Source organism: Mus caroli, unplaced genomic scaffold (assembly GCF_978045245.1).
Source record: "Mus caroli unplaced genomic scaffold, Mus_caroli_1 scaffold_20, whole genome shotgun sequence".
Taxonomy (NCBI): Eukaryota; Metazoa; Chordata; class Mammalia; order Rodentia; family Muridae; genus Mus; species Mus caroli.
The window spans coordinates 47,931,582-47,949,375 of record NW_028227275.1 but is presented as its reverse complement, the minus strand read 5'-3'; the positions used below and the strand labels follow the sequence as shown (position 1 = coordinate 47,949,375).

The 17,794-nt window shown below is 34.9% G+C and overlaps 2 protein-coding genes across 2 annotated transcripts; both read left to right on the top strand.

Annotated features, from left to right (window-relative positions):
- Positions 1-5,071: 5,071 nt before the first annotated feature.
- LOC110285674 (olfactory receptor 5B3-like) lies at positions 5,072-6,004 on the top strand. Its single transcript, XM_021152009.1, has one exon. The coding sequence runs from the start codon at positions 5,072-5,074 to the stop codon at positions 6,002-6,004; it is 933 nt and encodes a 310-aa protein (XP_021007668.1).
- Positions 6,005-16,867: 10,863 nt separating this feature from the next.
- LOC110285615 (olfactory receptor 5B3-like) lies at positions 16,868-17,794 on the top strand. Its single transcript, XM_021151896.1, has one exon. It carries the CDS (start codon positions 16,868-16,870, stop codon positions 17,792-17,794), a length of 927 nt encoding a protein of 308 aa, XP_021007555.1.

Below are 17,794 nucleotides of genomic sequence, written 5' to 3'. Positions count from 1 at the left end.
AAGATCAAGTGACCATAGATTGTGGGTTCATTTCTGGGTCTTCAGTTCTATTCCATGGATCTACTTGTCTATCACCATACAAATGCCATGCAGTTTTCATCTCTATTTCACTGTGATACAGCTTGAGGTCAAGGATGTTGATTTCCCCAGTCCTTTTATTGTTAAGAACAGTTTTCACTGTCCTGGGTTTTTTGTTATTCCAAATGCATTTGAGAATTGCTATTTCTAACTCGACAAAGAATTGAGTTGAAATTTTGATGGGGATTGCATTGAATATGTAGACTGCTTTCACAAAACTCAAGAAGGTGAACACTCTGAAAGGTCCAAATGAGGATGTTTCAATTCAACATGGCAGACAGAAGAAACAACCATGGGATGCATAGGAGGAGAGATGACTGAGACAGACACAGGTACTTATACCCAATCATTAGACTGAAGTCATTGGCCCCTGTAGTTGAATTAGAGAAACACTGGAAGAAGCTATGGAGGAGGGCAAATTTAATTTAATTTTAAATTTGTTTTCTTACACTCCATATTCCATCCCCCACTCCCCCATCTACCTTCTGACTATCCACATCCCACACCTCTTCCCCATCCCACTCTGTCTCCATGTGGATATCCTCACTCATCATTACCTGACTTCTAAACACCCTGGGGACTTCAGTCTATTGAAGGTTAAGTACATCATCTCTGAATGAACACAGACCCAGAAGTCCTTTACTGTATGTGTGTTGGGGGCCTCATATCAATGGTGCATGCTATATGTTTGGTGGGCTAGTGTTTGAGAAATCGCAGGGATTCAGATTAATTGATACTGCTGGTCTTCCGGCCGGATTGCCCTTCTCCTCAGCTTCTTTCAGCCTTCCCTAGTTCAACAACAAGGGTCAGCTGCTTCTGTCTATTGGTTGGGTGCAAATAAATGCTTCTGAAACTTTCAGATGCTTATTGGAACTTTGGGAGTACAGTTATGATAGATCCCTTTTTGTCAGTGCTCCATAGCCTCAGTAATAATGTCAAACCTTGGGAGCTCCTCTTGAGCTGGATCCCACTTTGGTCCTATCACTGGACCTTCTTTTTCTCAGGCTCCTCTCTGTTTCCATGACTCTAATTATTTCAAACAGGAACAACTATGGGTCAGAGATGTGACTGTGGGATATATTTTTTAAGGGATTTATATTTTTCCTTTTAAAGACCTTTTTCTGTTTTATTATATTTTCCTGTATTACCTTAATGGATTTTTAAATTTCTTTTTAAAGGCCCATGTCTCCTTTATATTCCTGGAGCAAGAAGGGATGCAGCTACCATGGTTCTTGGTGAGAAATCCTTTATTATTCTGTCTAAGATCATTTTCTTATAATTGTAACAAGGTGTGTGCTTCTTGATGTTATATGAGCATATATTTGGCATTCAGTGGTGCCATTATAGTGTGTGCTTGTGCGTATTTGTCTGTCTGTACATTCATCCTTATTGGCATGTATATGTTGTTGATTGGGATAGAATTTCTCATTGTACAAATTTCAATTTTAGAATATATTTTAAACTTCCTTGTGATCATGTTTAATTGAAAGCACTAATCTATGTCTTATTAGCAGAAATTATTCTCAGAATTGAAATGTAATAGCAATACCTGTGGGTATTAAGGGAGAAAACTATTTTCTATGGAAGGTGGATTGTTGGATGAATGAATGGTGCCAGAATGAAGAGGTGTAAAAGGATAAAATAGTGGACAGAGTGAAGTGAACTACCAAGAACAAAGGTAAAATGCCATACTGATGCTCATCACTTTTCCATTATTTTCAAATAAACACTCAAACTACTTTCTAAGTTAGTTTCTTGTAATATGTTTCAGAATGACTCCAAATTAAATAAAACTAAAATAACAATTACAAATTTAGATTCTAAAAATTAATAATGTACAATCAAAAAAGCTGTGTGCATATTAGTTTATGCACTAAACTAGGTTTCCTATTAGGGAAACCAATGAGTTTCCCGTGGGTTATTTAATTGGTTCCTCTCACATTGTAGGGATGACACTGCAGAGAGATTCCTGGAGGAATTCTCCAGAACTTTTTAGGTCCATATAATTTGCTCCATATTTGCACACCACAGACTCTGAAAAACAAATATAAAAACATAATATAGCTTGGAAGAAATAAATTCACACCATGCTTCATTCATCAGTGTTTTTATTTCAGAGATAATAATTAACCATAAAGCCTTCCAACCAGAGGATTAGCTAGGAGCCTGAAGCAGGGTGAGGAAATTATTCAAGAGTAAACATTACATTGGTGTACTTTATTGTTAATTTCTTGAGATTTTCAGTAATTTTCCCTTTACAGTAATATTCCATTTATAGCTGGAATCTGCAAAATATGTGACAATTATGAGACTACCTACAAAGCAGAAGATAATTTTGTCAATTTAGACACTGATCCATGTTAATGCTCTTTCCTCACTTGTCTCTGCAAAGACTTAGAGTTATTTGAGTACAACTTGAGTGAGTTTCTGTCTGTAATCACACTGAGGCCACATTCCTTTGCCTTTATATCAGACTGATTGACTTGGGTGAATTAACTTTTCTTTTCAAGCCAACTCGTAAGAGTCACTATACAGTAAAAAGTATAATTCATGTCAATCCAGGTGAAGATATATCCACTGTGACTTAATGAACACTGAAATAATATTTTTAGTAGTATCTCAATACTAAGTTCTAACTGAGGTGTATACATAGAGACCTTTTCACCTAAGGTATTTAATAGATGGTTCCTATATGACATGTACAGCTAAGAATAAAAACTGGGCAGAGGAACAGTGAAATATTAGTTGATACTATGTATTTAAATTTTTTCATCTATCATAGGAGGTTAAAAATAATCAGTTAACATGAATCATGTTAATGATGAAGACAGGAAAATGATTTTAAATGATAAAATTTCCTAAGTAATTTAACAACCTCGGACTTTGCCTTATCCTTTTCTTTAAAATCACAGATCTGCCTTGGCTATAAGCATTTTAAATAGACATCATCTTGAGTTTCTTCACTCTTCATATAGTTATATGACTATTTTCCTCTGTCATAGGTTTTAGATCTAATTTTTTCCCATTGGGATCTTTTACAAATTTCCTTGCATGCATTGTATCAACAATAACAAATTGTCTGATGGGCAAGAGAATGTTTATAAAACAAGGGTAAAGAGATGTCTGATAAGTGATCTTGGAAATAACTTGCCTTTATTGCTGAATCAAGATTACCTAGGCAACTTACTGTGGCCACCCTATTGAGTGTTTCAAATGTTGTTCAATAGCGTCTGTTTTTAAACATTACTTTGTATTATATTTGGAATTTTATCTTTGCTTACCATTTACTGAAATCTTGTAACTTGTTTTTAAAGTCTTTATTTTTTTGACTGAAGTAAAATTGGCCTTATTTTTGCTCTAAACTTTCTTTTATAATACAAATATAGAGACCATCACTTATTCTTAGTTGTGGTAATTAAAGTATTGGACTTTTATTTTATTGTGATTATAGTAAAAGTTGTCATTTTCTTGCTAAAATAAGAAGAGAAAATAAATGCAGTCTGCTTAAATCTTTTCTTGGTAGGTGGCATATGTGAAAAATCTCTCAATTTATTGATTTCAGAAATGAGATGGTAGATAAGTTTTTGTGATATTATTTTCCAGTTACTCAAGATTTCTTTAGCACATGGACAAAAACATGTATTTAAATTTTTATACAAAATATTTTGATTGTTTTCTCCCCTCCCCTCTCTTATCCCATATATTTTCTACACACAGAACTTTTAAGAATCATTCTTTTCCCTTGAACACATACACACACACACACACACACACACACACACACACACACAGAGAGAGAGAGAGAGAGAGAGAGAGAGAGAGAGAGAGAGAGAGAGAGAGAGAGAGAGAGAGAAACAACCATCCAAAAATTTAAAAGAGAAATAATTCTCCAAATTCAACAACTAAACAAAATGTCTACTAAAATCATGGCTTTTATTTTATGTAGGCCAACAACTCATGGGCTTGGGACCTGGGCTGCAATATGTTTGATATACCAATGAGTCTGAGAGTGCATAGGAGAAAAGTGCTTCCCTTTTATCAGAGTATATCTATTGTAGATTACTTCTTGGTTATGTGTATCCACTTCCCTCTCAGTGTTTGGTATCTTTATCTGGCTTGAAGTTCTAGAGCTCTTTTGTATGTTGCTATGGTATCTATAAGTTCATATTTATATCAGTTCTGTTTCATCAGGAAAACACTGTTTCCTTGGAGTCATTCATCCCTCAGGCTCTTGCAATCTTCCCACATCCTTTTCCACATAGTGCCCTGCAACCTGTGGGGTGATGTAAGATAAAAACATTCCATTGAGAAGGAGGTGTTTCAAAGTCTCTTAATGTCTGCACACTGATAGACACTACTTTCTATTTTATTAATTGGTTATTTTATTTATATACATTTCAAATGTTGTCCCACTTTCAGGTCTCCTCTCTGCACCCCCCATGTCATCCCCTTCCCTTTGCCTCTAAGAGGCTGTTTCCCCACCTATCCACCCATTCCTGCCTCACCCCTCTAGCATCCTCCCGTACTGGGCAATCTTCATCCACAGGATCAAAGGCACAGGAACCAGAAGTGTGACATTAGCAGAAATATCCAGTAGAAGGAAGATAGAAACTGAAGAGATCACCTCCAGTAGATAGCATGTCCCCCAGTTGAGGGGTGGGGCCACCCATCCATCTCAAAATGTTTAACCCAGAATTGTTCTGTCTAAAGGAAAAGTAAGACAAAAAATGGCACAGAGAGTGAAGGAAAGGCCATTCAGAGACACTATTGTTAAGTTGCATAAATTATTTATCAAATTGTACAGATTTAGAAGCATGTGACCCTATACCTAGCTAGCACATGAAAGTCACAGCAATGTGTAGGATATTGTAGAGAATCTTTTTAATCAAGTTATTCCAGTCGCTATGTATTTTGTTTATCCCTCTCGATTTTTAGTTTGTTAACATACTATTCATTCCTTTCTCATTACTGCAGAACATTGCTTATTTGTTAGATGACATCATTGAACAACTTGACAGAAGTGACACACTTTCTCCTGCTGGGACTCACTGATGATCCAGGCCTGCAACTTCCCCTTTTCATCATTTTTCTTCTCATCTACATCATTACCCTGGTAGGGAACCTGGGGATGATCCTGCTGATTCTCTTGGACTCTCGGCTCCATATCCCCATGTACTTTTTCCTTGGTAATTTGTCCCTGGTGGATGTTATTTACTCTTCAGCGGTCACACCAAAAGTCATGGCTGGTCTCTTAGTAGGAGATAAACTCATTTCTTACAATGACTGTGCTGCTCAGATGTTCTTTTTTGCAGCGTTTGCTACTGTTGAAAATTATCTGTTGGCTTCAATGGCCTTTGACCGCTATGCAGCAGTGTGTAAACCCCTATACTATGCTACCACCATGACTCCAAGTGTATGTATGTGTCTCATCATGGGCTGCTATGCTCTTGGGTTCTTGAGTGCCTCAGTTTATCTTGGAAATACATTCAGTCTTTCTTTCTGTAAATCTAATGTGGTCCATCATTTTTTCTGTGATATGCCAGCAATCATGGCTCTCTCTTGCTCTGAAAGACATGTTAATGAACTGGTACTTATTTATCTAGTCAGTTTTATTGTCTTCTTTGCTCTCATAATAATATTAGTATCATATATTATAATTTTTATCACAGTCTTAAAGATGCACTCAGAAGCAGGAGTTCAGAAGGCTCTTTCCACCTGTGCTTCCCACTTTTCTGCTGTTTTTATTTTCTATGGAACAGCACTCTTCATGTATTTGCAGCCAAGCTCTAGACATGCAATGGACACTGACAAAATTGTGTCTGTTTTCTACACCATGGTCATTCCCATGCTGATCCCTTTAGTTTACAGCCTGAGAAATAAAGAAGTAAAGAGTGCATTCATGAAAGTAGTTCTGAAAGAAAAATAATCATTATGATAATAACTTTGAATATTTTGCAGTGTAATATTAAAATTCTTATGACTTCTGCATATAGATTATATTTAAGCTTATAGTAGTTCATGATCTGAGTGCTTTTTTTTTTAATCTATGAATATCATTTTGGCCTGGACATGAAGGAACAATATATTTATACACATAACATGGGAATTAGATAATTGTGAGTTCTGTTGTTTGATTTGTCATTAATGTTTTTACCATTATCAATACACTAAATTATTTTCATTTTCCTTTCTCTTTCTAGCATATTGTGATAGTTAATAATTATTGTCATTTTCACTGACTAGGACTTTTTGTCCACATTCAAATGTCCCTCTGGTTATATCCAATTTTGTGCATCTATATTTGCTCTGTTTTGTTTTATTATAAATTAGAATCTAATACAGATCTTTAGCTTATTTTTCCTTTATATTAAGGTATTAGTATGGGTTGTGTATTGGGAGAATTTACCACTGAAATTGTCTATCCCCAAAATTATGTTTATTTGCATGTTTTTCATTGGAAGCTTCTCAATTTTTACACTTGTTTCTTTTTTCTGATATTAATTTTGTCTATGTACATATGCTCAGTTACTTATATTGTTTTCTTTTATCTAATATGCTGCTATTAATTCTGTGTAGCATATTCTACTATAAATCAATCTGTTGATCTGACCTCTACTCACAATTAAAATGTTCATATTAGATAAATGGTCTCAGATAATAAATCTAAATGAAGAATTTATTGCCTCAAAAACCCTGAAAGGGCACATATGAGTCCTGGAACTTTTGTTTTATAAGAAAGACTCAATAAATAATTTATCCTTTGTCTTAGATGAACTATGTCCATATGTACCATACAATTGTGCTTCTAGTAAATACATTTATATTGAAGACTACTTTATTTATCTTGATTGACTTTCTACATCCAGTCATTATATGTCTTACTTGCAATTCTACTGAGGTTACTATATTTTGGTCACTAAGCGTATTTAGCATGATATCTTGATGTAGTGGGACTGTGTATAATTTTAAATGTGGAAAATATTAAGTTCCCTAAGATATAATCACTCAAGTAGAAAAGCTGATACTGTAGCTAGATAGGACACTGTGGGAGCATTACCAGGAAAATAAAAATAATTTTACTTAGTATTTATTGACAAGGATGGCAAAAATGCTATCAATATATCTGCAAACCCAATACCTGAATATTTGTTGATTGCTAGAGCAATACAACCATAACTCAGAGAGTTGCTATAATTTGAGTCAACAATTGATTAAGTAAACTTAATAATTCTTTTTTAAATTCCAAGAGCCATTGTTTTTCATACACAGTAAAATCACATACCTATTCTTTTAAGACCTCAATAGGGGCAACAACTTATGCAAACTCCTATCCCTACTGCATTGCCTTTGGCTTAATTTTTTCCAAATAAAGGTAGTTCTGGTAACTTCTTATAAACCTTTAGCACAATATTCAAATGGCTCTTTCATGGACGTGTGAACATGTTTATTTTTGCCACCTGTTAAGTGTAATCTTTCCAAACATGTATTTTGGAACTTAGAAAGTAAGCATTGGTTGGGGACTGACAGGGTTCAACAGAATGCAAGCCTAGGACATGTTTTCCTTTGTCTCCTGACCTCTATGAAAGCTTATAATTAACTGGTGAAACACAATGAAAATTTTACTCTAAATTAGTCTCAACTGAAAGAAACTACCAATTGTTTCTCCAAATTCGACATATCTCTTTAATGTATTTAACAATTACACATTTTTAAATATGTAATCTTTTTTAACACTCCAAATTTTATCCTCCTCCCAGTCTCTCTCCAACTGTTCCACATCCTATATCTCCATGAGGATGCCCCCATCCCCACTCCCCACCCCACCAGACCTCTTCATTCCCTGGAGCCTCCAGTCTCTTGTGGGTTTTGTACATCTCCTATGACTGAACCCAGACCTATAAGTCCTTGGCTGTATATGTGTCCTCATATCAGCTGGTGTATGCTGCTTTTTTGGTGGTCCAGTGTTTGAGAGATCTCAGAGTCAATGTAATTGAGGCTGCTGGTCCTCCTTCATGGTTGCCCTCCTTCTTTATCTTGGTATAGCTCTAACCAAACAAGTGAAAGATCTATATGACAGAACCTCTGGTCCTTCAAGAAAGAAATAGAAGAAGATGTCAGAAAGTGGAAAAATCTCCTATGCTCCCTGGTAGGCATAGTAAAAATTGCTATCCTATCAATAACAATCTACATATTCAATGTAATCCCCATCAAAATTACAACACAATCCTTCAAAGACATTGAAAGAGAAATTCTTAATTTCATATGGAAAAGCAAAGAATTGTGAAAATAATCCTTAACAATAAAAGAACTTCCAGAGGAATCACCATCCCTGACCTCAAGCTATATACTACCGAGAAATAGTGATAAAACATACATGTATTGGTACAGAGATAGACAGGTTGATGAATGCAAGACAATAGAATTGAAGACCCAGAAATAAAACCACACACTTATTGACACTTGATTTTTTACAAAAAGCCAAACTACTTATATCATTTAAACTCTACCCTATTCTGCTCCACCTCTGCTTGTGCCATCCTATTCCATCTTAGATTCATAACCTTTCACTTTTTAATTAGTTTTGTTACAGAAACACAAGAACACACAAATTCACACACATGCTCATACACACACATAGAAAAGCACACATGAGCACACACATGACAGGTTATTGCCACACTTTTTACATACCACCATAATCCACATATGCATATAAATATAAAATATTTTAAATAAAAATAAATCTGTTAATGTTCAGACTACTTTTGACCTTTTACTTACTAAGTCTAATGAAAGCAATGCTAATGGAGAAATAGTCTATTCTCATACAATGTAGAAGATAAGCCTATCATTTTTTTCTGTGGATTATTGCACAGTATTGAGATGAGGAGTCCTACAGTAGTACATTGAAGGAGTATTGCTGTTTGATATCTGAAAGTGCTTAGCTTTGTGGTCTTCATTTATGTAATGAAAGACTGTTTTGTTTGGTTCTTAAAAAGCTTTATTCATAAACATGTCATGTGTACTAGATTTGTCTTCTTAACTAGAGTTTGTAGTCCTTGATTTGAATGTTTTTCTATGCAGAAGCATCCACCCAAAATTTTTATTTATATATCATTACTTTTCAACTCTAGTATTTCTGAGTTTGATTTTTATTTCTTCTTTGATATAAGATAATTTTTTAAACTATGTTTCTCATTTAGAGTGTTTGGATGTTCTTAGCTTTGTTGTTTTTTTGTTGTCTGTTTCACAACTGAGTCCTATATTTTCATTATGGTCAAAGGGTATGCCGTTTGTCAATGCTCTTCACTGGAAGCACGATGAAAAAATTTTAATTTACTGAGGTGTTTTTTTTTTCCTCAATTCCTTTCAGAAACTCCCCACCTTCCTCTAAAAACAACTTTTTTTTTCTTTTTCTGGACTACTTTCTCTCTTCAAAAGAAAACACACACACACACCCACACACAAACACACACACACACACACACACACACACACACACACACACACACACACACACACACACCCTGAAACCCACAAAAACTAAAATAAAAAACAGAAAAGTCCTTAAAAATCTCATCTACATTGAGTTCACTTTGTGTTGCTCAATTACTCTTGGGCCTGGGTCTTGCCCTGGAATGGGGTTTATATACCTAGTGAGAGTCCAATATCCTAAATTGATTTTCTCCTTGCAAGCAGCTTCTTAGTTAGGAGTTGAACTGCTTCACACTTTTCCCTATTCCATGTTGTGACCCTGTCTGTCATGATTATTAGCACAATGTTATTAAGGAGTCATTTATTGCTATGTCAAATTAGTAAAATAATGATATTAAGTTTTCTCCTAGGATTATATATTATGTTGTCTTAGGTTCTTGGCTACTTTTGAAGTATTTATTTATTTATTTATTTATTTAATATTCTTTTGTGACTTTATGACATTTGCTATGTTTTACACATTCACTTATGTCAACATATAACCTTTGAATTGTAAATATAAAATATTTTAATAAAATAGCAATGAAGTTACAACATACTTAAAAATACTAATATGTAAATAAAAAATATAGTTAGATTTACTGAAAGGGTTCTGAAATAACCAAAGTTTGTTAACTGAAGTATTTATTAATTTTTATTCAATTGTAAATGGTTATTCTGCTGCCTCAGAATGTCATTTGTGAGTACTATGACTGCATATAGATGAATGCCTATAATTCTTCTGTCTGTCAATCAGTATCTGTGTCTAAAATTCAACTACTTGCTTTTTTATTGAATTATTTTATTTATTTACATTCCAAAAGTTGCCTCACTTCCTAGTACCCCTTCCCTAAGTTCTTTACCCTACTCCTACCCCTGCCTCTGAGAGGGTGCTCACCCACCTACCCACCACACCCACCTTATCCCCACCTATATTCTTCTTCACTAGGGCACCAAGTTTCCACAGAAATAAGTGCATCCTCCCGCACTGAGGTCCTACAAGGCAATCCTCTGCAACACATGTGCCCAGGGCTTCAAATCCTTGGTTTTCAGGTTAGTTTCTGGGAGCTCTGAGGTGTCCATCTTAATTGCTGTTCCTATGGGGTTGCAATCACCATCAGCTCCTTCAGTCTGTACTCTAACTCTTCCATATGGATTCCTGACCTCAGTCCAATGGTTGGCTGTAAGTATCTGCATATGTCTCCGTCATTAGCTGGTAGACCCTCTCAGAGGAAAGTCATGCTAGGGTCCTGTCTGCAAGTACATTATGGCTTCAGTTATAGTGTAGTAGTAGGGAGCACTTCAATCTCATAATCTGAAGGATTTAGAAGTACTTAAATAGAGCAAAATCTTCCAAATCTCAGAGGTTGTTGTTATTGCCCAAATCATGAAAGTAAATTAATACAGTAGCTGTCATTTGAGTAAAGCTCTATTGTGGCAAATTTAGTAGTATATACAGAAAGATTTTACTGCCTATAGAAATCATTCTACAAAAGATAAGAATATTTCTCTAAAATGAAGGTGGTTAATGTCTCCATCTCCATAAAAGAAGTTTCTGCATAGTTCCATTCCAACTTTCAGGGATCTGCTTCAGAATCAATGCTGTAACTTTTCTGGTAGACATATACTGGGAATTCCATTTACATTTTAATGCAACCACTCATGACACTGACTATTTCAGCAATCTTGGCATTTTTTTTTTCTACAGAGTGTGTGAATTTCAGGAGAAACTTCAAAGCTTTGAGGTAATTTACTCATGCCTCATGCTAATAATTCAAACCTGTAAGAGCATATTTTGATTTTAACCTTTGTCAGCAGCATTATGAGGAAACAGCAAATTCATTATATAAAGTATTTTAGAATTATATACAAGTAGACCTGACTTCCCTCCTTAATTAGTATGTAACCTGTAAGATGAAGTAACTATTTTCTCCTCCAGATCCTTTCATTAATGATCTTCATTAGCACTTGATGGAAATAAAATTGGATAGAATAGATATTTGTACCAGGTTCATAGAGCATTACTGTGTTGGCCATAACCATTTTTTGGGGGGAAGACTGTATGCTCCTTGGTTTTCAGGTTAGTTTCTGGGAGCTCTGAGGTGTCCGGCTTAATTGCTCTTCCTACGGGGTTGAATCATCATCAGCTCATTTAGTCTGTACTCTAACTCTTCCATATGGATTGCTGACCTCAGTCCAATGGTTGGCTGTAAGTATCTGCATATGTCTCAGTCATTAGCTGGTAGACCCTCTCAGAGGACAGTCCTGCTAATCTCCTGTCTACAAGTACATTATGGCTTCAGTAATAGTGTAGTAGTAGGATTTTAAAATTTGGGATAGGAAGAACAGTTGAATGCTTTTGGCTTCATGACTGTTCTATTAGTGCTTGGAGTATAAGTGCTTGAGAAAAGGCCATACCAGGCTGGAACTCAAATAGATGATTTTTAGGCTAGGACTAGGTAGGTAATTTTCACTATCCTTTCTGTCTTCCATTACAGTATCTCCAATGTGTGAGTCTGCCCAAATAGGATCCTGCTTATGGTAACATCCTTCAATTCCTCTGCTTTTGGGGGACTTAGCCTTTTGGTGCAGACCCAGATAAACTCTTTCTTCCAGGCCCTTTCAGCCTTCTTGGCTACATTCCTTTGTGTTAGCTGCATATCTCCCCAAAACTCTTTCAGAGACCCACAGTGGCCACAGTGGACTAGGGATCTGGTAGATGATTTTTAACTATCCTTCCTATCCATCATTACACTCTGAATTCTGAGGTATTCTGCTGGCAAGAATTCATTCTACCACCCCAACAGATTCATTAGAGCCTCAATATTTTGCTGTAGATCCAGGGTCCCACTAGTACTTTTATTTCTGTCTATTTTGTCTTCATTTTAAAAAAATCAAGTGTCCAAAGATGTGTGATTTTATTTCTGGGCCTTTGATTAGATTCCATCCATCAACCTGTCTTTTTCTTTACCAATACCATGCAAATTTATGCAATACAGCTATAGATCAGGAATGCTGATACTCCCACAAGTTCTATTATTGTACAGGATTGTTTTCGATTTCCTGGGTTTTTGTTTTTCCATATGAAGTGGAAAATTGTTCTATCATGGTCTGTAAAGATGTTTGTTTGTGATTTTTATGGGAATTGTATTGAATTTGTAAATTTATTTTGGTAAGGGGTCCATCAACACTTACATAGTTCATTGCACATGGAGCAGTGAAGCTGGTGCCCAACCAGAGTTTATATCCTTACTGATTATTAATCATGGTACTGGTAGAAACTCTGCTTGCTACCAGAGGAAATAGGTAATCATTAATTCAGCTGGAAACTCTGCCACATATAGCAGTGACTTGATTACATGCTGTTGCAACAGTGTGAGACTCAATAGGCCATGGGCCTAGGGGAATACCTAGTACTATTGTCTGATTTATAACATAGAGTGAAGCAAAAAATCTATTAGGGTATTCTTATGATATTTTGTAAATAAGTGGATTCTGGCTATGTGGTGTTAGAAAATGAGTTATAATTAAGAAGAGACTATCTTTAGTGATGTGCAATCTTTGGGGAGTATTTCTTAAGAGTTGGCACAGCAAAGATATAGCCCAGGCAGTGTCAAGACTGAATGCCTGTTGGTGGCTGGATTTTGGTAAGGTAGAAAAAATATAATATTAGTGTTATCACAATGTATAAATTTACATACATACAATGTTCCTCAAACCTCTATCAATAAAGAAGCTATTATAGCCGATAAATATAATCAGTAACGTTGCAAACTCAGCATGTAACATCAGTCATACTCCTATGTAACAATAATGGATTATCTGAAATAGAAATCAAGAAAATGAATTTATTCATAGTAACAAAAGTTTTTATAATGAAATATAAAAACTAACATACTTGAGAAAAGTGGACTCAATGAACACATCTTGTTTGCACTGAATGAAATAATAAGAAGTTTTGTTAAAAGCTCTGTTTGAACCTACCTATAGTCTTCAAACTTTAATTTCTATCAAAATACCATTTACACTCTTCAAAGAAGAATAAAAATTTATACTATGCTTTCTTGATGAGATCATGTGATGAATTAGCCACTCCATTACTAGACATAATTCAAAGAAAATGAAATAAGTAAGCAAAAGATACATCTTAGACAAAGTTGACTGCAGTTCTCTGCATAATGGGTACAGAAAGCAAACCCCCAGGTCATTCCTCAGTTGTTGATAGAATAAAGAAATGCAGAGTATGAACATCATGGAACACTAGTCTTTCTTAACCAAATGAACTTCCATTTGCAGCAACATAGATGGTACTCAAGGTCGTTGTGATAGGGACAATGAGTAGACTGATAAGCAATTACTGATTGATCCCATTCATATGTGACACCTGAAATGTGTATCTCACAGAAGTTGAGAATTGACTACTTGTGACAAGAGGGTAAACGTATATTTCTCACTTGAATAGTCTTGCAACTTGAAAGTTCTGCATTTCTTTATTCTATCAACAACTGAGGAATGATCTGGGGGTTTGCTTTCCGTACCCATTATGCAGAGAACTGCAGTGAACTTTGTCTAAGATGTATCTTTTGCTTACTTATTTCATTTTCTTTGAATTATGTCTAGTAATGGAGTGGCTAACTCATCACATGATTTCAATAGGATGGAGGATCAGAGATGTGTAGAATATCTTATGGTATAATTTATTAGGATATACATTGTAATGCTTTTACTGATACAGTGAAGAAGGTATTTTATTTTAAAGAGATAATAGGCATTTCAATCCCCACAGGCAAATTAATTGTCTCTTTTGTAGAATAGGTGGAAGTTGGGTTACATATTCTCTGGAGAGCAATCTCTTGAGACTTCCCACTCTTTGTAATTATTCCAGTTTGCCATGTATTGCAGAAAATTAAAAAAACATCATGCATTTTATAAGGAAAGCACAATTTCCATTGCACATTCTTTTTTTTTTTTTGTCTGAACAGTAATCATTGTGAGTACACAACAGCCTTTTCCTGGCCTAATGGTTTTCTGCCAAGCTTCAATCATGGTGAGCAAAGATATCCAAGAGAAACATATGTACTCTTCAATGATAATATCTTCATACAATATTTTATAGCCTTCTTTTATTTATTATTTGTAGAATTTTTTTTTAAATTGGGAGATAAAAGTAATGTACTTTTTACAAATAATAAGGAGGTGAATAACTCTTCCAAGGATATAGAAGGAAAATGAGTTATAGTTAAAACTTAACTAGTGTTGATGTTATTTTCAGCATACTACCCTGCTTTACAGAGAGTTTTGATTTTCTTTCGAAGAAAGATAATCTAGTAGTATTTACTAAATATAATATAGCTGAATTTATGACTCCAAAACCACTTTCTAAATTGGGTCTTCATTCTCTCATAGTTAAGTAGCATACTACTTTCAAGTTGCAAGACTATTCAAGTGCGAAATATACTTCATGCAGCAGTATTGGGGAATCTTTTGCAATTGTTTGAAGATAGGAAAAGATGATTTCAAAGGACTTATCAGAAGACAGAGGTAAGAACAGAGTATAAATGTTAAAATGTCTATCATAAATTCTTCAGCGATTCATTTTAGAAATCATGCATCATAAAATATGAATACAAGTAAAATACATGATATTTTTATTGATTAATTAGTGACTATCTTGTGTACTGTATATTTGAATTTCATTGGAGTTATGAGACACACAGAAAGACAGAGACAGAGCGAGGGAGAGGGAGAAGAAGGAGTAGGAGAGAAAGAGAAACGCTGAAACCCAGACTAGCTAATCATCATGAATGTATGTTATAGTGCTTCTATAATTTTAAAACATTGAATAGTTGAAATTCAAATAAGGAAATATTAAATATGGTTACTACATTAGAAATTTTCAAACCAATTTTTGAGAAGGTGGAATGTGTCAGCACTATTGGTATAACTACTAAATTCTGCCAATAATGTGGGTCTTTTTCAAGTTTCAGAATCTATGATATTTGACTGTTATATGACATTAGCAAAGGAAAGATGGAAGATTAAGGATAGTGAACTCTTTGTCCAAATGAAATGAGAATTTCCTGAAAGATAAATTTTCAAAATAAGTTGCTCAGATGAATTTCAGAAGTTATATGCGTGTAGTAAGGAAACATAAATTCTGGAGTATGCAGCCACTGACACCAGGTTATAAGATAAGAAAAATTGAGCATGGAAATATCAACATGGCGAATGGGCCTCTGCATTGCTAGTATTGACCTTGTTCAAAATCGGGTCCTTGTCTAGCAACATGACAGTCTTAGTCACCTGTAGTAAACACCCAAATGTCAACTTGTATTATATACTAATTTATTCTATCAGTGCTAACTAAAAGTAAGTCTCATTTATAAACTTTGCATTTCAGATGGAAGTGTGATGTTGAGAGATTAATGTCAGATATCTGTTTCAAGTACTTGAATTCTCTGATGCATATACCTGGAGATATATACATCAATTAGATTTGCCTCTGCTGGTTGAATTATTTTTATAACCTCCCATATACCTTGGTATTTAATCATGCATTGAAATATGATATCATTCAATAGTTAAATTCATCTTTAACCTCAGTTTATAATCATACATATGCATGAATGCACAAAAAGTAATCATGAACTAGTGCAGAAAAAGTCACAAGTCAAATAAACATCATAAATTAATTCTTTGTGATCTTTGTCATTAAAAGAGGACTCGCGCGATTTTTCAGGATTTTATTTGCTTGGTTATACATCCATATGAAGGTAAAATTATTGTGAACAACATGTTGAAGAAACGAATCACTTAAATCCACTTTAGACCTATTAGAAATTATTCAGAGTTAAAGTTATATATGATTACAGAAATTAGATTGCAATTAATAAGCATGCCACTAATAATAAATTACTTTCTTTTGTTAATTAATTTATAGGAATGTAAAAAGCATCATTAGTGAATGGGTATTGTGAAAGCACAATAAAAGTATCCATATAAATTTTTTGACAGGTAAGCAAATGGAAATGTGAGGTTTAACTGTAATTAGCAGAAATGAGCTGTCAAATAGGTTCATCTGCACTAAAAAATTTCATCAAATTATTAAATTTTTATGTTTTTTTTCAAATTCATAAAATTTTAAAGTTATAGTATGTGATCCATATACGATGCTGTGCAAATGCATTGTCCTTTCAAGATAAAATTTATAGCTACAATGACAGAATACATACTAGCCTTATACCTTGTAATTATCATTTCATTTCTTTATCATATTGTATTTTTAAATATTTTATTACTGAAGAGATTATTCAACATGATGGAGAACCAGACAGAAGTGACAGAGTTTATCCTGCTGGGACTCACCGATGACCCAGGACTTCAAATTCCACTCTTCATCACATTTCTTGCTATTTACACAATCACCGTGGTGGGGAATCTGGGGATGATCCTGTTGATTCTCATGGACTCTAGGCTCCACACTCCCATGTACTTTTTTCTAGGTAACTTATCTCTGGTAGACTTTTGTTACTCTTCAGCAGTCACTCCAAAAGTCATGTCTGGTTTTCTTATTGGAGACAAAGTCATTTCCTACAATGACTGTGCTGCTCAGATGTTCATTTTTGCAGCATTTATTACTGTGGAGAATTACCTGTTGGCCTCAATGGCCTATGATCGCTATGCAGCAGTGTGTAAACCACTGCATTATACCACCACCATGACTACAAGTGTGTGTACATGGCTGATCATTGGCTCTTATGTCATTGGTTTCCTGAATGCCTCCATCCACATAGGAGATACATTTCACCTTTATTTCTGTGAATCTAATGTTGTCCATCACTTTTTCTGTGATATTCCAGCAGTCATGGTTCTCTCTTGTTCTGACAGATATGCCAGTGAGCTGGTTCTTGTATACATAGTGAGCTTCCACATATTTTTTGCCTTTATAGTTATTTGGATATCCTACGTGTTCATTTTTGTCACCATTGTGAAGATGCAATCAGCTGCAGGACATCACAAGGCTATATCCACCTGTGCCTCCCACTTCACTGCAGTCTCCATTTTCTATGGAACTAGTATTTTTATGTATGTACAGCCAAGTTCCAATCACGCTATGGACACAGATAAAATTGCCTCGGTGTTCTACACCATGGTCATCCCCATGCTGAACCCTCTGGTCTACAGCTTGAGGAATAAGGAAGTGAAGAGTGCACTCAAAAAGACCATTTTACAGAGAACATGA

What these genes read in the sequence shown, in the direction of transcription:
- LOC110285674 (XM_021152009.1), top strand. Translation starts at nt 5,072, where the DNA reads ATGACATCATTGAACAACTTGACAGAAGTGACACACTTTCTCCTGCTG.
- LOC110285615 (XM_021151896.1), top strand. Translation starts at nt 16,868, where the DNA reads ATGATGGAGAACCAGACAGAAGTGACAGAGTTTATCCTGCTGGGACTC.